At 39.4% G+C, this 22,670-nt stretch overlaps 3 protein-coding genes across 3 annotated transcripts; 2 read left to right on the top strand and 1 right to left on the bottom strand.

The window, feature by feature from the left end:
- Window positions 1-209: 209 nt before the first annotated feature.
- On the bottom strand, window positions 210-4,088 carry LOC121945644. The gene is made up of 5 exons (XM_042489939.1): window positions 3,691-4,088; window positions 2,758-3,280; window positions 2,309-2,474; window positions 1,289-1,536; window positions 210-1,099 (listed from the first exon to the last, which is right to left on the bottom strand). The coding sequence occupies exons 2-5, from the start codon at window positions 3,262-3,264 to the stop codon at window positions 959-961; spliced, it is 1,062 nt and encodes a 353-aa protein (XP_042345873.1). The 5' UTR covers window positions 3,265-3,280; window positions 3,691-4,088; the 3' UTR covers window positions 210-958.
- A 1,298-nt stretch (window positions 4,089-5,386) lies between these two features.
- Window positions 5,387-14,234, top strand: pbx2 (pre-B-cell leukemia homeobox 2). Its single transcript, XM_042490155.1, has 8 exons — window positions 5,387-5,683; window positions 6,332-6,405; window positions 8,236-8,480; window positions 9,178-9,368; window positions 10,407-10,542; window positions 11,155-11,296; window positions 12,345-12,439; window positions 13,441-14,234. Exons 1-8 carry the CDS (start codon window positions 5,442-5,444, stop codon window positions 13,519-13,521), a joined length of 1,206 nt encoding a protein of 401 aa, XP_042346089.1. The 5' UTR covers window positions 5,387-5,441; the 3' UTR covers window positions 13,522-14,234.
- Window positions 14,235-16,522: 2,288 nt separating this feature from the next.
- On the top strand, window positions 16,523-18,815 carry LOC121945812. The gene is made up of 4 exons (XM_042490156.1): window positions 16,523-16,637; window positions 16,977-17,072; window positions 17,652-18,549; window positions 18,674-18,815. Exons 1-3 carry the CDS (start codon window positions 16,563-16,565, stop codon window positions 18,216-18,218), a joined length of 738 nt encoding a protein of 245 aa, XP_042346090.1. The 5' UTR covers window positions 16,523-16,562; the 3' UTR covers window positions 18,219-18,549; window positions 18,674-18,815.
- Window positions 18,816-22,670: the final 3,855 nt, after the last annotated feature.

The raw sequence follows: 22,670 nt of genomic DNA on the forward strand, positions 1-22,670 counted from the left end.
AGTTTGTGGGAATGTGACCTAGCAAAGGGATGAATAATGAAGAAAATAAAACAGCCTTTACACGTCTTTGTTATTATCACTGCTAAAATGCATGAAATTAAAGGCAATTACTGTGTTGATATGTAAAAAACAATGATAATGAGGATATTAGAGCATGCTAAAGCTCTTTTTTTCCTGGTATTTTGAACAAATGGAAAAATGCAAATGGCTCAGATACATATTTTGTTTATTTTCTGGAGGACATTCATCCATACACAGTCAAGTGTGGCCTTGGAGCTCTTATCTCCTTAACACCATCCCTGGTGTGTTTAATGTCTGCTGTACAAATAAGAAGAAACGACAGAGATCAGTAGACTGCCTCCCACGCATTAAGAACAGGAACACACACAAACTCATTCAACCACTCATCGCAGACACACAATAAAATACAAACTTTGCCAAAATAACACAGCATATCTCCTGATCCTATTATTAAGACAGAAAAGAATAGCTAACTAGCAGTAAACTCAGTAATCTCATCAGGAATGTCCCTCAAGTCACAACAAAAGCTATGCTGATCAAACATTAGCGTTTTTGCGACAATCTCAAGAGCTTTAACCCTTTGAAACCTGAGCAAATTGGTTTAATTTCTTTCAGAAAAACATGGGAACAAGGTGATAAGCAAACCTAAGAAGACATGGCACAGAAAATTAGCCAGAAATGGGTTAAAAAAAACACAACAACAAAAAACAGCAAAGGACACAAATAAGCATATATATATATGTATATATATATATAATTTTCCCCTGTTTTTGAAAGAATTCATACCAATTTGCTCATGTTTCAAAGGGTTAAACACTATCAGGAAGGATTATAATTCTCTTAAATAAAGCATCATCAAGGTCAAGAACGAAAACATCCTGTTTTAAGAGAACTCAGAAAGCTACAATACTGAAGTGCCACAGTTTTTTTTTCTATCTCAGGTTTGTAGCAAGCATGGTAATTCAGTCCTCTGCTCGTCCATGCGTCCTCCCTGGACCCTCAGGAGCAGGGAGAAGAAGTCCTCATCGTCCATGGGACCGGGAGCCCTGCTGCGCTGATCCTCCAGCCTGCCCTGTGCCTGTTGGGGTGGTAGGTAAGAGGAAAAAAATGCCTAAAATGATGTATATTTATAAGTCAGATAATTCTCCACTGAAGTGAAGGCATGGCACTGGGGTTTTGCCAGAATCTAACTTTTTTTTTTTTTGAAAAAACAAAGCTGACAAGTTGTTACATCATAAGAGCATCTAAACAAGTTCAGATTGCTCACCTGTGTCGTCAGAATCATGTTATACAGATCCTCTTTAGGCACAGGAACAGGCACAGGATCTGGCGCAGGTGCAGGCCTTCTCACAAGAGACAGTTGCTTTATGCTGCCTCTGAAACTTCTGGCTTTTATTTTTGCTGGTTGGGACTTTTCGAGCTGCGCCCTCTGGTCATCCAGCCGGCGAGCTTGAGCGGTGGCAACCAGGTCAAAAAACTCCTCTTTCTGCAGTGATGTCATGGAGGAAAAGACGACTGTGGAGACATGTGAGAGAAAAAAGCTTTGATGGTCAGGCGGCAGGAGACTTCAAGTGGTCAGTGGTCAAGGAAAGACATGGAAACGTGCTGGTTGCAGGAGTTTCAAAACATTCTTGAGTCACGAAGTACGGGTAGTTTCATGTTCTTTCAGCTTGATCAACATGAGTCAGCATCACTTCATGGAAACAAACAGCTGCACCAGTTTCATCATGTAAACTAGCAATACTCCACTTGCTTTGCTTCGGGGGCCACTTTTGCAAAATGACATGAGGCTGCCAGTTGTAGCAGCCCCATACATGTTTTTAGGATTTTAGGATGTTTATAGAATTTCAATATGTTTCTTGGATTTTTGGACATTTACAGGATTATAGGGTGTTTCTAGGATTTTAGTATGTTTTGTGAGATTTTAGGATATTTCTAGGATTTTAGATATCCCTAGGATTTTAAGAATTTTCTCGGATTTTAGGACATTTCTAGGATTTTTGGACATTCTTGGATTTTAGGACGTATCTAGGATTTTAGGACCGGCTCTGTCGGGGTGCAGGGGATCCTCCACTGGCACTTTTTTTTGATAAACAATCTCTATTTTGATTCTGTTTCATGCACTCTGTTACCTTATGTATACTAGAAGTACAAAAACAACTCCCAGTGTGAATCTCTTTATTTTTATTGTGAATTTGAAAATGGTTGGGGCGCCACTCGGCTTTAAATTGAGTATCACTGGCGTGAACAGCATTAAACAGAGTGCGTCATCTCAAATTGCTCCCACCTCTGTTGGCCGGCTTGGTGGTGTTGGGCTCCGAGTGGCACCTCCTCCTCCTCATCCCACTCTCCAGCCTGAAGGAGCAGCGTTGGTCATTGAGCCGTCTCCCCTCCTGAAGGGTGCACAGCAGCTCGTAGAGCGCGTCTGGGAAGTCAGGGGTTAACCGGTGAGCCTGAGAAAACGCGGGTAGGTGGCAGAAAAAGTATGAGGGAGGGAGGAAAGGTTTCTCAGTGAGTGGCACAGACTGTTTGTTGGCACAGCAAAAACCATTCACTCAACTCCTACGTACTCCCACATGTTCTGTAACAAAATGAAACCTGCTGTTTTTTTTCCACCACGAGACTGTTTTTTTCGTAGCGTACATGGTGGCTGGTTGGTTAAGTCAAGAACATTACAAACACTTGCTACAATAGAGGTTATTTCAGAGCATGTGAAAGAGCTAACAGTCCACAAACCTTTTTTGGGTCCTCTTCTTGGCTTTGTGTCCCTTCAGGTGTCTCCTCGGAGAAATTTAACCTCTTTAAATCCACTTGAAGATCGTCTTGTGTAATCTCTTTATCCTCTGTGTCACTTTCAGGCTTTTCATGAATCCCCATCATCTCTTGTGTCTGCTCTTCACTCTCACTATTACCTTTGTTTTGTCCATCATTCTCAGTTTTCTCCTCTTGAGTCAGAACAACCTCCCCTATCTGATTGTCCCCTGAGTTGGTTTGTTTTTCCGGGTTCTGCTCCTCTAAACACATTTTACCTGCTATATCTTCTTCATTCGTGTCCTCTCCTACGTGTTCCTCTTCCTCTTTCAGAGTCGACTCTCCGCTGCAGCTCTGTGTGGTGAGTGAACTGCTCGCTGCCCCTGTCTCACTGTCTGTGACACTCTCGGTCATGTCTCCCTCTTCGGTGATGACTAGACTTTCCAGCGGTCCCTCTTCAGCCATTTCAACTTTGATCTCTGTGCAGTCCATTAATCCTACTGTCAGCCTTTGACAAGATGATACACAGAAACAGGGGTTAGGTCAAAGATCTTAAGGTCAAAGACTCTGACAGTCCCATTTTTAACACTTCAAACATCAAATGTATCAACTCTAAAGTTACTCGGAGTAAACACTGAGATTGCTACAGACCAGATGAGTCTTTCTGTTGCTATGAAATGTATGAAAAACCAGTCGAGCAGGTTCTAGCATGTTGACTACAGATGTTTAAGCTGAAAATCCGTAAGTAAATCAGATGTTCCTGTCTGACTTACTGTGAGGTGTGACAGAGAGATGACAAATTCTTGCTGCTGATTAGTTTCTTTTGTGTATTTATCCAAAAGTTTCACTGTAATTCTTGTTATTTCCCCCCTAAATATACCATAAAGTAAGAGTACATTTCAGTGATTTCTTTCTTACCTTAATTTTTCAACTTTGTCTCTTCAAAGCATCATCTCTTGAAGTCACAGACGGAGCACAGCATTTTTGGCTCGTCACTTGTCTTGTCAATATCTTTATGAAGAAAAAAAAAACCCAGCTATGAAGAGTTTCACATGCTGACGTGACAAGCGCTCGCCCTCTCTGTCTGCCTTGCTACCTTCTCTCTCTCGTCTCCTCTCTTCCTGTTCCTCTTACCACAGCCCACCCTTATTTATTTGGCCCGCATCTGACAAGCCATGCTATTGTGAAATATTACCCTCTAAAGCAGAAGGAAACCCAGCCACACATTTGTTTAGTTTATACTTCTATAAGCAAAGGTTTTTGTCGTCTGAGATAAACCTATAGCTGTCGAGCCAGCTGTAAGCAGCTGCTGCTTTAACTGCTGCTCATTTGATTGTGACAGACCCAACTGCAACATGTTGAAACAGGCTGCAGTTTTTCAAACACTGCTGTGGTTTTGGCACACATCCTGTTGACTTGCAGCTGAAACAAGAAGTAGAGTGAGACAAGTGAGAGAAGCTTTCTAAGTGAGATTATCACATTAAACCGGAGGAATTAAAAAGCATCTGCTTTAATCTGTGGTTCTCTGTTGATGCTTGTAAATTGGATGACGATAGAGCGCATAATCTGCATTTCATTTAGTTGGATCTTATTTGTTATTCCCTAACACACATGCGCACACACTTCTGCTTTCTGAAAGTGCGGTGAGTGCAGATGTTTTGTTGTTGTGGTTGCATTTAACGCAGTAGTGTTGCTCCTCTGCTGCCTCAGAAAAGCACTGAGGATCATACACTATAGTGTAACGATACTCAATTTGTGCCCCACAGACTAAATCTGGCCCCCAACACATTGGGTAATGTTTTTGTAGAAGGTAAGGTAGAGTGCATAAAAAAGCATCAAAATAGAGCTTGTTTATAAAAGCACCTGTGGAGGATCACCCACATTCCCTGACTGAGGTCCTAGCTAAGCCCCTGATGTCCTAAAATCCTAGAAACTTTCTAAAATTCTTGAAATGTCCTAAAATCCAAGAAAAGTCCTGAAATCCAAGAAATGCCCTTAAATTCTAGAAACATCCTGAAAATCATAGAAATGTCCTAAAATCCTTCTTAAAAAAAACTACCCATGTCCTAAAATTCTAAAAATCCTAGGAACACCATCAAATCCTAAAAATGTCAGAAAATCCTTGAAATATCCTGAGATCCAAGACATGTCCTGGGATCCCTGAAACGTCCTTAAATCCTAAAAGTGTCCTGAAATCCTTGAAATTTCTTAAAATCCAAGAATTGTCCAAAAGTCCTAGAATTGTTATAAAACCCAAGAAATGTAAAAAATCTTAGAAATGTCCTAAAATCCTGGAAATGTCCTAAAAACTGTCTTAAAATCCTATAAACATCCTCAAACCTAGAAACATCTTAAAGTCCTTGAAATGTCCCAAAAATCCTAGAAGTGTCCCAAAATCCTGGAAACGTACCGTAAAATCATAGTAAAGTCCTCAAATCCTACAATCCGGTATGGGGCTGCTGCGACTGGCCCCTGACCTCCTGTCATTTTTGCAAAAGTGGACCCCAAGCAAAGTAAGCTGAGTGTCCCTGCTGAGGTGTATTTACATGACTTGTACCTCTTTCTGTCAGTCGCTAGGGGACTGCTTTGTGCGATGCCTCGGATCAGGCTGTGCTGTGTGTCTGTGAGCACAGTTGGGCAGCAGTCGTCGCCACCGTGCGTCGCTGAAGATGTTGCAGCAGCAGCCTCTGACGGGCAACGGGCCCTCCAACGGCCGGGGACTCGGCATGAGTGGCCACCCCGGGATGCATGCGCTGAACTCGGTTCACCAACCCTCGCAGCATCGGTCCGACGGAGGGGACTCGGGCCTCGAGGGCGCAGAAAACGGACACGAAACCCGCAGAGATATTGGTGACATACTGCAGCAAATAATGACCATCACCGACCAAAGTTTGGACGAGGCACAAGCGAAGTTAGTTTCCTTTAAATATTTTTAATCTCAACTTGACGCTTTTGCTGCTGTTTTGTTTTGCCGCTTTGACTCGCAGTAACAAAGTTTCCTGAACTTCAATCTATTGTTTAGATTATTTAGCCAGTAGTTAACTTATTAGCAAACGGTAGCTGGTGAACATAAAGTTGCTTTTGTTATTACTTTTTCAGATTAATATGCTGTTATGTTAGCCGATGCTAATTGTCTCTTTGCTGTCATTTACAAACACATATGTCTTTTAGCAGCGATACAAACGGAACGCTAGCCATTGTTAGCTTGCTAGGCTAACCAAAGCTAACTAGCTAAGGCTACAATAGGTAGCTAACAGGTAGCGCTAATGTAAACGTTAAAATTGAATTTTAATTCGCACAGCAAGACTCAATTATACGTTCAACAAATGGAAATACGATCTTACAGGCTAATGTTACCGTTATATACATCTTAATGCCAACAGTTGCCTCCTTAGCACTTAGCCAGTGAGAAGCTATCGGTTGCTAAATTAGCCATGCTAAAGGTAGTTGGTCAGTAATTTGTGTTTTTGTTTTGGTCAATTTGCATATCGTCACTCTGCCCCTGCTGACAGTTAGCCCGCCATGTTAACGAGAGAATCGCTCTTTTCTTTATGTCCAGGAAACATGCACTCAACTGTCACCGAATGAAACCTGCTTTATTCAGCGTCCTGTGCGAGATCAAGGAAAAAACCGGTAACGTTTTTATTTACCAGCGTTTTCTATGTTGTCAGTGTCGGCCATCCTGCACTTAAGTACAAACACGCCTTGCTGAGTTGTGATGTGCACTGGGCTTATTGCAGCGATATTAAACTGTGTTGACAGTGTGTCATCAGAAGCCAATACAATTATAAACACACACAACAGGAATCTGATTCTGGCTGTCAATAACTCTACATATTTACTTGAATTCTCAAAAACAAATATACAGGAAGATAAACTGAATAAGACATTATTTGGTTTAAAAATACTGACAACAGCTGGACAAATGGATACACAGTGCTTACAGGGAATACATTTTTAAGGTTGCTGGTAATTGGGCAGTGCAAGAGTTAAGCATAGTCCAACATTGCAACAGTTGATGTTACAATAATCCAAAATTGTTATTTCTATATATTTTGATCTATGCTTTATAATATAATCTGTACAAATCAAACAATATTTAATGGAATAAATACAAATAAAATGATCCTGCACAGCCACTGTTAAAGTTCAGGGTTCCTATGGCCATAAAATCCCAGGAAAAGTTATGAAATTTTAAGTATTGTTTTACAGGCCTGTAAATACTTGGAGATTAATATCAAGTTTAGTTGTTTTTTTTTAAGCATGAAGGGGGGAGAGTAAGGGGATGACATGCAGCAAAGGGTCGAGGTTGGAATTGAACCCACAGCTGAGGATGCAGCCTCTGTACGTGGGGTGGCCCCTCACCGATTGAAACACTGGATGTCCAAAGTTTGGGAAAAGTTTTGAAAATGCATTATTTTGGCTATGATATCAATTCTGTCCATAAAATTTCGCTAGCATGTCAAACATCAAGCAAAATACATTGTATTTGAAATCTGCCAATGTGCCGCGTGAACATAGATTGGACCAGTGACTCATTTTCAACTGCCAAAAGTCATGGAAATGGATTTAAATATTATTGCAAACTTCTGAAGAAGTTTTGAAAATTCAACTTTGCAGAGCAAGATTGAACCAAAATCAGTTCTGACCCAAAAAATGCGCCAAAAAAGGAAATGCATTCATTAAAATAATCAGTTGAAAAGGACAGTTTGTTATCCCCTTGAAAGCTGAATAGATTGGCTTGATTTCTTTCAAAAACACGTGAAGAATGCAATCAGTAGTTTATGTAGAAAACAAACAAACAAGATAATGTCCAGAAAAAAAGTGATTTAAAATGATAATTCTCCAATAAAATATTTTAAAATACATAATAATGCTAATTATACATATATTTTCTGGACCTTTTCCCCCTAGCTTTTTAAACAATAATTTATTAGTCCCACATCAGTGAAATTCACAGGTCACAGCAGCTCAAAAGTCAGATGCAAAAGAATAAAGCAAAAATGTGAATGCTATAAAAGGATGAAAATATTACAAAAATATAAATTTGATAAAATGGGAAATACATTTATTTAAAATATGAAATCTATATTCACATTTCACTTATACAGATGCTGTGTGTCCAGTATTAATAGTTGCACAGGATAAGTAATATACACACGGTCTGTAGTATGTTGCTCCTGTATATTATTGCTATCTGCCTTTTTGCACTATTGTATCTTGCATATTTGTACATTTTTAATGCTGTATTGTTTTATGTGTTTGTATGTACCTTTGCTGTGTTTTAGATAAGCTGAAGACAGAATTCCACTGAGGTGGATGATTAAGTTTATCTTTATATTTATCTATTCACAGGACATAAGTCTAATGCTATTGTACGTTAACAAAACTTCAGCACAAACTCATGCAGTGCTTTGTTGATATTTCACTCACAAAACTAACAGACACTTGACTTATTGACAGGCCTGTCAATGAGGAACGCCCAGGAGGATGAGCCTCAGGATCCTCAGCTGGTGAGGTTGGACAACATGCTGTTGGCGGAGGGTGTAGCGGGGCCGGAGAAGGGCGGTGGGGCTGCTGCTGCCGTGTCTGCTGCCACCAGCTCAGGAGGGATGTCACCTGACAGCTCGCTCGAGCACTCCGACTACAAAAGCAAGTTGAGCCAGATTCGCAGTATCTACCACACTGAGCTGGAGAAGTATGAGCAGGTACCGTGTCGCAACAGGAGACGAGCGCTGACATTGCCTGTACACGCTTGCTTGTACTAAAGCTGCTCGCCAGAAGCGTAATCCATAGGCATGTTAGGTCTAGAGTTCAGCCACGTAACTTTAATTTTCCGAGGGAATACACTTCTGTCCTTATGTTGCTGATCAAAAAATGAGCCTCACATCTCTGTTTAAGAAGAGGCTGTTTGAGATTATCGGAGTAACACACATTCAAACCAAGCCAGATCGTGTGGTGTTATTCAAAACACCTTTCAGATCTGATGTGAAATCTACTACTTTGATTATACTCATCGGCAACATACATTCTTTCTGCAACATGAACTAAAACCTTCAAAATGTTGAAGTGGTTTTTCAAACGTGCTGCACATGTATGTATAAAACAACCCTTCCACAGTAAAGTTGTATAGTGCTAAGTGCTTTATGGAGCACTCAGATTACCTGCAGGACATAATACTTACACTAAGACCTTATGCTTATACATGCTTACTGACCAAAAGAGCAATACTAAACTGCTGATTTGCAACATTTTTCTTTGAGATTACATTTTCTTTTCAAAAACTTCAAAAATACACAAAGTTTTGATGAATCAAATCAAACCAACATGACATAATACACCCAGCTTCATTGCTTTGCGCTTTGCTGTCTTTCACTGTCCGCGGTGTAATGCACTCCCACCCAGGCATGCACTGAGTTCACCACCCACGTGATGAACCTGCTGAGGGAGCAGTCGCGTACACGGCCTGTGACTCCGCGGGAGATTGAGCGCATGGTTGGCATCATCCACCGCAAGTTCAGCACCATCCAGACCCAGCTGAAGCAGAGCACTTGTGAGGCAGTCATGATCCTGAGGTCCCGCTTCCTCGATGCCAGGTACACAAGTATCATGTTTTTTCTTCTTCTGTATAGTATAAAGTACTCACCCTGTAGGCCTGCACTGTGGCTCCGAGAAGGTTGCACCATGCTCTTTTTTTTAAGAAGACGTCGAAACAGACAAATGTGTCAAAATGTTCTTTTTTACATTACACATTTTCTAATTTGAAAAAGGTATTTATCAAAAAGTTGAGTTAAAAATAGTTGCTAATAACATTAATGACAGTAATATGCAGCTATACTAATGCCTCATTTTCAGAATTACTTTAATGTTAATTTGCACCTTGCACATTTGTAGGTAGAATATATTAATGTTTGATAGCATATACTACCACAAGCATATGAAATGATTATAGTAGCCATTTAGACTTGTGTATGAGTGTATACAAAGGGCAAAGGACACTTGACCACATCTTAGACTATAATACCTGTGTTGAAATGTAATAAAGAAAGGGTGGGAAAAAAATTTTTTTTTTCTCAATATGTATCATCATCACTGAAAGAAGGGAAAGACGCTGCCGCCTCTTTTTTCATATCAATCAATTTCTCATCACACACACGCTCACAGGAATTTTTATCCCTTGTAACTCCTCAGATCAGTACTCAGCTTTGTAAATTACTTTTTAATTATGTATGCACCAAAAAAATGGAACAAGAGATATTGAAATTGGACAGATCATTTTAATTGTAAACTAGATTATATGGTTGTTATACAGTGTTCCTGTCACAGACATGATGGTTATTTATTCTTTGTATTTTCTGTATTTTGTTGTTATTACTGTTGTAATGTGTCCGTCCTTCATGGCAGATTTATTTGGTATCTGCAGTTTCATTGCGGTTTATCTTTCTTTCCTGACATTGCCAGTAATTATTTATTTGAATGGAATTTTCATCATTTTATTTAGATTGTTGTCACATGTTCTGTATCCTTCTTGCCTATATTAATTTGTCTTCACGGTATTGCTATAAAAGAGCTCAATGCTCAGTCAGTTTTCCCTCAACAAAACATGTATTATGATTCTGTTTGTGTCTCATCAGACGCAAAAGGCGTAACTTCAGCAAACAGGCCACAGAGGTCCTGAATGAGTATTTCTACTCCCACCTGTCCAACCCTTACCCCAGTGAAGAAGCCAAAGAGGAACTTGCCAAACAATGTGGAATCACCGTCTCTCAGGTAAATCACCGGCTGTACTTTAAAGAACAATCAGCAATGGGAAGGTTGAGAGTTTTTTGGTGTTCTGATAATATCTGAAAAGGGCATTTACAGGATTCCCGCAGATCCTTAAAAGGTCTTAATAAACACTGAATTAATTAGATAAGGCCTTACTTGATATTAAATTGTCTTAAATAAGTCAAAATGTAATTGGTAACATCTTTTATATTTATTATTATTATATTGAAAAAACTGTCAAATTTTCCTTGCATGAATGTCACCAAAAAAGTCACAGGTTTTATGTCATAATATATTGTCCCTAATCATTGATTGTTAATTTTGTCTTAAATTTCATTGCAAGTGGCGTTAAAAAAGTCTTAAATTTAACGTGCCTTAAGCTGTTGAGAACCCTGATTTAACGTTTCCAAAACTGAGTGAACTTGAGTTTTAGTGTTTGTGAACAAATAAAGCAGCAGGTTTTCTGTACTCAAGCTAAAAGACACATCTTTTGTCAATAAAAACATGCTTAAGCATTTGTATGTGTTTGAATCTGTTGCTCAGTGTTGATCAACTACTCTTTAAATTTTAATAAATGCTGTACACTGAGGCTAGTATTGTTTTTTTTTCTGCCAGGTCTCCAACTGGTTTGGCAACAAGAGAATCCGCTATAAGAAAAACATTGGCAAGTTCCAAGAGGAGGCCAACCTTTACGCCATGAAGACGGCCTTGGGGGGCAGACAGGGCGACGATTCCCCGCACACTCCCAACTCCACAGGTACGGAAAAGACAATAAAAGGTACTTTGTGCTACCGATGTCTCGAGGCAGTTTCAGCCTTCTCTGCCTCCGTTTGTCCGTCACCCAAAACTTGTCAGTCAAATGGCTGAACCTGAACACAATTTGTCGCCCGAGGCTGAGGAAACTGAAATGTTTGAAGCTGTCACGCATTGAGGAAGCAAGTAGAAAACAATGTGCCAGTTGTGGTTTGTGTCTGAACAGGTCTGCTGCACAATTATCTTTCCTTTAGCTTTTCTTTTTTTCACAGCGATGAAGTTTTTTTAGTGTTAACTAACGTTTGAATCATAATGTGATATCTGTGGAAGCAAGATGGCAAGATGCACGTGTTTGTACGTTGTAGGTTATTCTTCCCTTTTGGAAAACATCCTGACTCTGCATTTAACCTTTTAAAACCTGAGCAAGTTGCCATAATTTCTTACAAAAACATACAACTTAAAAAATGTCCCAAAAATGAGCAAGAAACAACTAAAAAGTTAAGAGAAAAATGCCTAAAAAAGAAAAACTAAAAAGAACAGGAAAATTACCTTAACAAAGTGCTAAAAAATACATGTTTTTGTTTTTGACATAATTTTTAATATATTATTAAGAGAATTACATATATAGTTTTCTGGATATTTTTTCTCATTATTTAATAATATCTCATCCGTCCCAGCTAATATTCTGATCATTTTCTTGTGACTTTTTTTTTGTTTGTTTGCAGTTTGCTGGACATTTCTTGCCAAGTTGCGCATGTTTTTTTTCTGTGTTTTTTGAAAAAAATCAAACCAATTTCCTCAGGTTTCAGAGGTTTAAATGCAGAATGAAGTCGTCTTAAAGCAGCACAAGAAAACTGATGTTAGTTCAGGTGTTAAAGGGTTAAATATAAATTAAATAAAAATATAGAGTTCCATTATGTCTTACAGATAATCGCATATTTATAGTATTTCACCCTAAACTACTACAACACTGACATTTAAAAATGGACTGTTAAAACAGGTTTGTTACTTGTGAGTACTGAGGCTGCGCTCTCGTTTTTGACTTTCTTTAGGGTCTGGGTCCTTCTCTCTGTCCGGGTCAGCTGACCTGTTCCTGGGGGTTCCACCTGTGAACGGCGAGCACTCTGCTTACCAAATGGGAGTGCAGGTAAACCACTCATCAAAGTTATACACACATATAAATGATAATGATGGAGACATTGTGTATTTTTGGGGGGCATTGTTGGCTTTGGTCTCTTCAGGATATTTGTTGACAATAAGAAAAATCTTGGATAACTTCAGCCTTATTCTTTAAGGATTTCAGATTGTTTCATGTCATAATTTCAGTTTTTCTTTATCTGCAGCTCCCATAGTAGATATTTTACGTTACTGCCAACAAGGGCTCAAATTAACTTTAAATAAGTAATAAAAATGAAAGTAATAATAAAAATGAATAGTGAATAGTAATTTAAACATCTTTATCCCCTCTTTTTTTCTTTTCACTCTGTTTTACTTTATATTACGTCGGGTTCATTGTTGGAGGAACTTTTAATGACTTAAAATTCTCCTTAAATGTGCTCATTTTAAAAAGTCATGTCAGAGAGGTGCGTTTTGTTCTTTTTGTTTTTTTAAACGTGTAGAGTTATAACTTTTTGGCTGAATTTAACATTGTATTTAAATGTTAGTCTAGTTCTGATCAGAAAATGCTACGTGATGGTGTTTATCTTGCTTGTCGACAAGTCCAACATCCGAGACAGAACAAACAGGTGGGTGCGAAACAGCTGGCCTGTTAATCCTATTCAGCATGCAGCTCTGAGGTCTGTGATGTCAGTGTTTTCCAAAAAGCACCTGGTGTTGTTAACGTCATTACCTTGAAATACAGTATCACACAACTTTGCCAAAACTTTTTGTGATGGATTATCTATCTCAAATTAGTTTCACACTTTTTCTGGAGTTTTTTTTTTTCACTCATGAACTGTGACAGCAGCTTCTGAGAAAACATCTTGCGATTGTGTCGAATAGTTGACAGTGATGTTGCACTTTTGTTGGTGTTAAGGTGTGAAAACCAACAGACGATGTTCTGAAAAATGACACAATGACAGAGGTGCAATGCAGGCACACGTCATGTTGTTCTCTGACTTCTTTGTTGTTTCTCTTTCGATTCCTCAGGCTAACGGGAACTGGCAGGGTCGAAACTCGCCCCCGTCCGGCGCCTCGCCCCACACCGACCACTCGGAAAACTCTGACTGAGCCCACTGGCACAGAACGACAGCGACGGAAAGATTGACGACGGAAAAGACAGAAAGAATGATATCACACTTCCCACTTGGCTGCAGTTGTTTTGTACGTTGTTTGGTTTGATTATTTTAAATGTACATTGTTTTGTTTTCTTTTCTTAACGCTCAGCGTGGGTCATTATTATGTTTGAATGATCAGCTGAGTGCACGGATGGTAGAGTGAAAGTGTGTGTGTGTGTGTGTGTGTGTGTGTGTGTGTGTGTCGTGAGCATGCAGGTGTGGTTTTATTATCATGGTTGTAGGGTTTGTTTTCCACTACTTTTGACATGTTACTGAGGTGTGTTTGTGGTCGGGGAAGGGGAGGGAGGGGACAGCATTATCATTGTTTTTAGCACACTATATCATTATTATTAATATTATTGCTGTTTTATTATTAGCGCTACAACTACTTTCATTTTAACAGCTCAGAAAGAGAGAATGCATTTAGTGAATGAGAGGACAATAGAGAAAAATCCAAAGATATTGTGTGTTTGTTTCTCTGTTTTGTTTTTGTTTTGTGTTTTTTTCTACCGGGCTTCTGTGTCCCTGTAAAATGAATGAGGCGTGTGTGAGTCCATATCAGTGGTTTGAATGAGTATATCAACAGTGCTGTCTTTTTTCTGTACAGTGAAACACCTGTATTCTCTCTACCTCTTTTACAATAAAGACTCTCTGTATTCACAACCACATGGTGATCGCTGCAGCTTATGTAGAGTCTTTTATAATGTTAAGTATGCTGGTTCATCTAAATTACAAAAGAACCCAGACATTAACCCCCAACTGTATCCAGCAAAGGAAATATTTTGGTTTAATTATGCCTCTGTAATGGTGATAACCGTGACTCGAGGCATTGTGTTTGGGTTTCCTGTTTGTTCATATGTCCCATTTTCGTGAACGCGATATCTCGAGAGCACCTTGAGAAAATTTCTTTCCATATTACACAAATGTTCACAAGGACTCAACAATGAAATTAATAGATTTTGGTGGTCATAGGTCACAGATCAAAGATCAAGGTCACTGTGACCTGTCAATCTCAATGTTGTGAATGAGATCTCTTTAAGGGAATTTCTTCAAATTTGGCACCAACATCCACTTGGACTCTAACTGATAAGATTTTTGTGGAGTTAAATATGGATTCATGCGCTCCTGCCATAATGCAATCAAGGCTGTTAAATAATCTTCATCTGCAAAGAACCCCTGAGGGCCCTCCGAGTCAAACCACTTGTTCAAAGAGCTGCCACGTGCGTGTCGTCACCGTCGCTCTGCTTTCCCACGGAAACATCAAAGGGTCTTCACGCGCAAATGTCGAAACAACTGTGGCGCTAAATGGCGCGCCAGCACAAGACAGCTGCCCAAAAGGCACGCGTGGTCTATTGTGACGCGGAGCTGTGAATGCAAAACTGTTAAGCCGTTGTTGCACCTTCACCGCGCGTGACTGACTAACAAATGCAGAGGCGTCAAGTGTGAGTGGCAAAGTGTCAGCACGGGCAGTAAGTGATCGCAAAAGCAGGGAGAGAAAAGAAAAAGAAAGAAAGCAAAAATAACCACTCAATGATGCTGGTGAGCCAAGTCTCATCAATGATTTTGACATTATAAGAAGAAACAGGTTATTATTTCTCAAGTTGGTTCGATAAAATGTAGAAATGTCATTATGGACAATACATTTCACATGTTTTGGTGCGCTAACATCTTAGTTTTCCATATTTGAATCATTATCATATTAAGGACTGACTATTGCAATATTTGGAATATAACTGCATGATAGGGAATACACGATATACATATTATTTGCATTATATATATGGTGACACTATAGTCCTGAACCTTAAGTCCTCAACTTTGAGCTTTGAGTCGTAATAAACCAGCAGAACAGGTGGATAGAAGTACTCGCGCCTCAAATGGCAAACAAATGGTTTACGCGCGCTCTGTGGCGCAGCTGCACAGACTTTACATCCAACTGTTCAGGCATAATGCATATTAGGCAACTGATATCACAAGCAGAATAGATAAACCTGAGGTTACACCAAAACGTATTTTAAACAAAATTTTAAAATGCATTTATGTTTACATACATTACAGTATATGCATTTATGTACAAAAATATATGTATCCCTCATATTCACCCTTAAAGTCCTGTGTGGGAAACGAATAATCGAATATGCACATATTACATATTTTATGAGAGAATTAACATATTTGCTGCATGCTTGCATAAAGAAGTTGAAACATGTGTGAAACAAATATATTAATCTCAAATGTGTCCATATACTGTATATAAAGTTATGTGTATTTAAAATGTATGGGCATATATGGCTATATATCAGATTTTTCTATTGTCTGTGCTTCATCCCACACTTTAGTGCCACAGGAACTTAAATAATGAATATGGATCTTAAAATAGTCCTCCAGATGTGTTAACTTGTGGTTTCTTTCGCTTTTGTGTTTTTATTGAAATGGAAAAGAAGCAATCCTCAAATTATCATACATCACTGAGTTTTAGTGAAACCGTGTTGCGAGACCACAGGGCAAGGTTAACAGCCAGCTTTTACGCGTTAAGCAACACTGTTTTCATTCCAAATAAAACTAATGTACACTAATTTTCTATATTTTAAGGTAACATCTCAGATTCTGTGTTTTCCTGTAATTTTACGCATTACTTTTACGCAGGGATTTGCGCGTAATATGCAAGTTTTTGTCTTTTTTTTTATTTAGTTATATTTATTTATTTTGCATTTTAAGCATGCGCTTATTTGTTGTATAACTGTGATACATGTGTTACTGTGATTTTTTTTTTTTTTTTTAACGTGAATTAAGGAAAGGTGGGATCGAGCAGCTGTGGGGTGGGGTGGAAGTTGCTCGGGGAGGCGGGTGCGATTGTAAAGTTTGGTCGGCTGGTGGGAGGAGTCTGGGGGTAAGACTGTAGGGCGGTAAAAGTAGCAGCCGGAGACAAAATCCTCATTTCCTGATCAGTTACACTGTGAGGGGACATCCCACCGGACCTGTTACCACTGGATAATGAGTGACCGAACAGGACCATCGGCTACAATGAGAGTGTTACAGGAAAAGGAGGATGCAACGAACGAAAGAAAGGTAAAAATTTATTTTAATACATGTTTTATACATTGTTTTTATGAAGACTACAAACAACGACTGCTATTTTTAATTTTAATTATTTTATTTTTATTTTTATTTTAAATCACTTAAGCACAGTGGTTAATCTTTCAGGAGTCTATATTAAAAACATTTAAGCATACAATAATTCACAAACAGTCTGACACAAACTGTACGAGTGGTTGAAAATACAGAAGTGTCCTAGAAAACATTGACCTCAAAGCTGGGGAGACAACTTTTTAACTGAAGTCAATAAAAACTGAATTACCCGCAAATGTACATCTGGTTCATCCTTACAACGTTTTTCTTTTGTCTTAGTTGATAAAATCTCAGGTGGAGAAACGTCGCCGGGAGAGAATGAACCGCAGTCTGGAGCGTCTCAGGACCATGCTGCTTCAGGAGCCACAACAACCGGTAAAAAAATAAATATGAAATTAAAAAATGTGTAGACGATATTAACGACTTAATGAAGTTTTCAACCTTATCAAAGTTTTTGTTGAAACTATATTAATAGAACTGGGGATAAAGAATACAATTAAATAGCAAAACATCACTAAATCCCCCCAATTATGTTGTGGAAAAGTTACAAATATTAATGTTTGAATTCGTCCTCAACTTAAAGTTGTGGTTTAGATTCATGTATATAATATTTTTTCCACTTTTGTGTTTCTTTTTAACGGATCTACGTTTAGAAATACCATTTAAATCCTAAATGTTCTATGATGATGAAACATAACTTAAATTTCCTCCATTTTCAAAATGTGTATTTTTCTTCAGTTTTACACATGACTTTTTATGCACGGTTTTGCATGTAATGTGGAAGGTTTTCGTACTTTAAATCATGTCATTTTATTTCTGTATTGACTCTCGAGTGTGTGTGTGTGTGTGTGTGTGTGTGTGTGTGTGTGTGTGTTTACCTCGAGCTGACAATATATTCATGCCTCTCAATTTAACCAGCATACTCCATTGACTCATATTGATGTTTTCCTGCAGGTTGGGACTCAGCACAGAGTGGAGAAAGCGGAAATACTGGAGCACACAGTCCTGTTTCTGCAGAACACCGCCAAAGGAGACAAGACGAGAGCTGGAGGTGGTGTCATTGGTGGTGGTGGTGGTGGAGGAGGAGGACGAGGAGGCCAGAAATACTCCTTCCAAGACGGCTTCTCCACCTGCCTGCAGAAAGCTGCTCAGTTCCTGGGACCTGATGGGAAAGGCCTGTGGCTCGGAGCAGCACTGAATGCGTCTTTTGCTGCTCGCTTCTCCCGCTCAGACTTTGATTCTGCAGGCGCCCAAAAGAGAACTGAAGCCCGTTCCTCCTCCAGCTCTCTGTCACACACAAAGTCCATCCTTCGGATGCTGAGGCTAAAGTCCAAGCACAGACTGCATGCACGAGCCGTAAGTCATCCGTACCGGCTTCCAGTGCAGCAGGAACCCCCCAGAATTCCCCAACATCCCCAGAGACAAAATCAGGTTGAGCTCAGGGTGGAGAGAGGAGCGACCAAACAGAGCCCGTCCCAGAGCCACCCGGACAACCAGACTCTGTGGAGGCCTTGGCCCTGATCACCAGGCATGGACCTCCTGAAACTGAACTTTCAATAACTTTAATAACAAATTGATATTCACTGGTGTCAACCGTACTGTTCCTGAATGAATACTTTCATTGTAATCTAGTGAACACCGACCTTTGGTCCTCTGTTAACTCCTCACAGTTTTGGTTTTCAACCTCAAAGTCTGTAAATAATGTAAAAATGTAACTTGTGCATGTGCTGTATGTGTGATAGGGTTGACTCACTACTTGCAGTCAGTGGGGCAGCCATGTATTCTGCCTGCAGGCGCAGGGACTCTCCCAGAGTGGGACACACTGCTGCTGTGCTGAGGAGCGAGTTCAGAGGTGAGTATCACGGAGCTGAAGAGTTTCTGTCCTCTTTCAGATTCTGCTCCAAACCATCTGATACATGTATGACTCGAGATACTGAAGTCAATAATGACTGAGTGTCCATCCATCACATTTTCAGGTGTGGGACCTCAGGGTTCGAGGCTGGGAGAGCCCCATGAAGCCCCTCACGTTCACCTGAGTGCCACGATGGCATTCATGACACCTGTGTGTCTTGTATTTTCTATAAATGAAACATCTTGTCTATTTTGCACACTAATTTATTTGGGATGTCTCCCTATGGTGAGAACAATTCTTTTTTTCTTTTCTTTTTTTTTCCTTTTTACAATAAAAACTATACAATAAAAAGTATGGTGTCACGTTTTTTTTCTTGATGCAAGCTACAGGCCTTTGGTTTGCTCTGATGTTGACAGCTCTCTTTAGAGTCAGAGGTGTGAAGCATGGTGTCCTGCAGAGCTGCATCCTCCAGGGTGTGAAATCTGGCCAGTTCTGTATCAGCTCTCACTTCAAAGACATCAAAGATAACCCTTCTCACACATCATTCACTCAGTTTTAGTGCCCTTTGAGATTTAACCAATAACTAAAAAAGCAGAGACCAGAGAATCCTGTACAACAAATTTACCTCAAAAAGTAAAGAAATTAAACATTTTAAAAACAGAATTCTTTAAATATGCTTGCATTAAACAACCCTTGTAGAGTGTGCTCTACGTTTTGTTCTCAGAAAAGTCTGACAAAACATGCTCTACTTCTAAAAGTCCAATTTGTTTTAATATTATGTCTTATATAATTGCTGTGTTACAATAAATTAACCACATAACTTACAAGTTGCAGTTAAACTGTTGGAAAAATTCACTTATTTACTTTCTCCTGGTTATCTACAGTCTAACTTTCAATTCTGCACAACACGTATAAATAAAATAAAATAAAATATATCTTCAGCAGACTCTACCTAACAGGATTGAATTTTAATATCTGTCCACGTTTGTTTTCACTGCAGTTAGTATTCATTCTCTCACTATCATCGCCCCCAGCTGCTCACAGGTCATTTGTTTTCTGCGCGTGTCCGGTGTAAGTTGACAGAAAACAAAACGTGTCTTAACACCTCCTGCAGCCCTTTGAAGCCCAGTCACACTCAGAGTTGTCTCATTAAGGCTGTCTGATTATTGATTTTTTTTGTTCCCCCCGGAAAGTACATTTTTGGATTGTTTATCAAACGTATTTTATTTTAGAAATTCGGTGATCAGAATCAATGGAAAGAAAAAAAATTCAAAGAATCAAATAAGAATTCCTGAAGCCCAGCAGTCTTGTTTAATTGTGCTTTGGCTCACGACCCTGCAGTTAATTATTGATTATGAAAAACGCAAGAGCACTTTATTTATGAAGGAGTTTGTCTCCATGTTTGGCTGAAATGAATCTATAGACTAAACAAATCCAAACTAAACAGGGAAAGTTATCGGTCCATTCAGTAAAATATTGTCTTGTTTTACGAAAATACAATAGCCTGCCTTTTACCAGTAGAAGATCCTCTTTATTAAAAGTGGCGTCTAACGTGCAACAGCATGAGAGATACTTCTCCGTCTCATTCTCGTGGGAAAGAACGCGAAGCACCTATTTGCACTTCTGCATCATTAAAATAAGTGTGTGGAGGACTGCGAGCTTTCAGGTTCCCACACACACACTTACACGCGCCGGCCACTCAAATGCAAATTACGCACAGAGCTTGCTGCATCATGTTACTTTTCTTCTTACACATACTCGTTAGTTGAGCTCAGTTTTGGTAAAGAGCACTTGGCAAAATGTTTCCAGGAAAAACTAAATAAGCCCTGCCTCAGCCTCTACTCTCTGTCTGTGGCTTAATTATTAAAATGAAAAGCAGCCGGACTCCACTGCTGGTTTAACAAGTGACTTTGCATTTAAGATAACAGATTCTGTTGGCTTGTAGCTTCGTCCTGGATATTTGTGACTTATAGTAATGGCATTTGCATTTTCTCTCTGTCTTGCTTGCTGTTTTTCTATAGTTGTAACGCAATCAGTCAAATGTTAGGCGTTTTCGAGTTTGAATTGGGTGTGAAGTGGTCGCGTGCTGCTAGAGCTGCTGCACGTGTCTGTCCCAAAGGGCTTCGTGAATTTCAGAGTTTATCAGATAACAAAGAGACACGACTGGAAGACAAGCGCTTAAGTAAAACGTCTGACTTCTTTCATCACTGCAAAACGGACTGCTCCAGCAAATGCGCATAAACTGTGCAGGGAGAGTGGGTCAAATGGTGAAATGTTCTCCAAACCAGATGGCAGTAAATATAAACAAATGTCATTTGGTCGAAACAGCAACGTGCAGACAAATGTTGAATAAGTGTGACTGTGGGATAGTGTCCCCCAACTCTTTCGCATCATGGAAGCGTGGAGCAGGAAGCTCCATCCACTTTATTACCTGTTAAAACGGATACTTCACTCACAAAGTGTGCTTGGAGGAGAAGTGACTCTCATGTTCCCACGGGCACGCGGGGCTCTAAAAATAAATGTTACAGGGTGTGACGAGTAAAAAAATGTTTTATCATTTTGTTTTAGCAGCGGAACTTATCACATTAATTGGAATGTCCGTGCGTAAAAGGACAGACTTTACACGCCTTGCTGTTACAGTTTCACTTGACAAAATGTCATATACTTAAAAATAGAGGGAGAAATGAGTTCTTGGTGGATGATCTGACAACAGATGACACAACTACTTGATTCAGTTTTATTTGCTGAGTTTGTTAGACTGTCCACAACGAAAAACATTCAGTAATTAGTAGCTCCTTCAACGCTGTCTCATGGGAAAGTTGCGCAGGGAGCTGAAGTCACCTTTTATTACCTGTCAGAATCGATACAAAGAGCCTTTGGGGGAGAAGTGGCTTTGAGATTCCCACGCGTTGCTTGTCATATGTGAAATGCGCCGCCATTTGGGGTTTAATCTCATTATTTCACACGTATTTGCAAAGCCGTGCGTAAAGCTAGCTTTTCCGCACGGCTTTATTATTGTTATTTTTTGCAGGCTATTTGTATGTTAAGAAACATGTTTCGACTAGAACAGAATATATATATTTATGTAGAACATTTGGAATGTCATTTTTGACTTCTATTCATTTTTCTTTCCCAATCAAAGAGACAACCGTTCAGGTTACACAGAGTTGATTTTACGCACGCCATTAAAGTTGCTCTTGTCGCACATTTTACTAAATTCATGAGAACCGCAATCTTTAATGAGTTACTGAATGATCTCTCAGGGTTTTTTTGCCTGTTAACTCCATCAGTCTGGCAGTTTTGCCCCCAGGGCATGTCTCGTTTCTTCGTCCATAATAAAGGCGCGACAAGTCGCCTTCAGCACTTGTCTGAGCTTCCCGCTGTTTTGGCGGATGTATGTTGCTTTCCTTCACATATGTAAATATGTGTGACACGAGGTGGTAACACCTTTCATGGGCGCGTGCCGGACTCTTGGAGGCGACACGTGCCCGCGGATTAGTGAAAGGTCTATAGGCGCATCGTTCAGTCTACATTCAATCTTCAGATAATTATCAGAATCTGTTGAAATAGATTATAAGAAAAAAGGTTAAAGTAAGAAAAAAATATGCATTGTTTTTCTTTTACAACAAAGCCATTTTCCAGTGATACGTCCAACTCTTAACTTTCAAACTGGAGCCCACTGTCAATCTGCAGGTACAAAAACATTTATAAAGAAAAGTTCAAGCAGCGCGCGCATCCAAAAGTGATAAAAACTAGGTGATGGACCAAACAAAAATAGATATGAAAGAATTAATAAAGTGAAGGAATAAATAAAGTCTACCGAAACGTCACACGTGTGGAGGTAATCAATTACATTTTCATAGCATGCACTAGTGTGCGGATTTTGTTTATTCTCTCACTAACATTTATACCTCCAAAAAATTAGGCGTTTTGTTATTCTGAATATTTGAGAGACATTAACGACTTGTAAAGAAAAAACTGAGTTTAGCAGTTTCAGCATTGAGTCAAAACTGAAATAAAATGAAGTCTTTGATCAGAGATGGTGGGTGGAGCCTAAAGTTACGCCCACCTACGGATTAAAGCCTCTCACTGGAGTCTCCACAGTCACATTCAGCTCTGAC

The sequence above is a fragment of the Plectropomus leopardus genome, chromosome 7, assembly GCF_008729295.1.
Source record: "Plectropomus leopardus isolate mb chromosome 7, YSFRI_Pleo_2.0, whole genome shotgun sequence".
Taxonomy (NCBI): Eukaryota; Metazoa; Chordata; class Actinopteri; order Perciformes; family Serranidae; genus Plectropomus; species Plectropomus leopardus.

What these genes read in the sequence shown, in the direction of transcription:
- LOC121945644 (XM_042489939.1), bottom strand. Translation starts at nt 3,264, where the DNA reads ATGGACTGCACAGAGATCAAAGTTGAAATGGCTGAAGAGGGACCGCTG. An exon ending in CACCAAGCCGGCCAACAGAG is followed by an intron (nt 1,537 to 2,308) that starts GTGGGAGCAATT and finishes ATGTCTCCACAG; the next exon opens with TCGTCTTTTCCTCCATGACA. An exon ending in ACATGATTCTGACGACACAG is followed by an intron (nt 1,100 to 1,288) that starts GTGAGCAATCTG and finishes CCACCCCAACAG; the next exon opens with GCACAGGGCAGGCTGGAGGA.
- pbx2 (XM_042490155.1), top strand. Translation starts at nt 5,442, where the DNA reads ATGTTGCAGCAGCAGCCTCTGACGGGCAACGGGCCCTCCAACGGCCGG. An exon ending in CGAGATCAAGGAAAAAACCG is followed by an intron (nt 6,406 to 8,235) that starts GTAACGTTTTTA and finishes ACTTATTGACAG; the next exon opens with GCCTGTCAATGAGGAACGCC. An exon ending in GTGGAATCACCGTCTCTCAG is followed by an intron (nt 10,543 to 11,154) that starts GTAAATCACCGG and finishes TTTTTCTGCCAG; the next exon opens with GTCTCCAACTGGTTTGGCAA.
- LOC121945812 (XM_042490156.1), top strand. Translation starts at nt 16,563, where the DNA reads ATGAGTGACCGAACAGGACCATCGGCTACAATGAGAGTGTTACAGGAA. An exon ending in ATGCAACGAACGAAAGAAAG is followed by an intron (nt 16,638 to 16,976) that starts GTAAAAATTTAT and finishes CTTTTGTCTTAG; the next exon opens with TTGATAAAATCTCAGGTGGA. An exon ending in TTCAGGAGCCACAACAACCG is followed by an intron (nt 17,073 to 17,651) that starts GTAAAAAAATAA and finishes GTTTTCCTGCAG; the next exon opens with GTTGGGACTCAGCACAGAGT.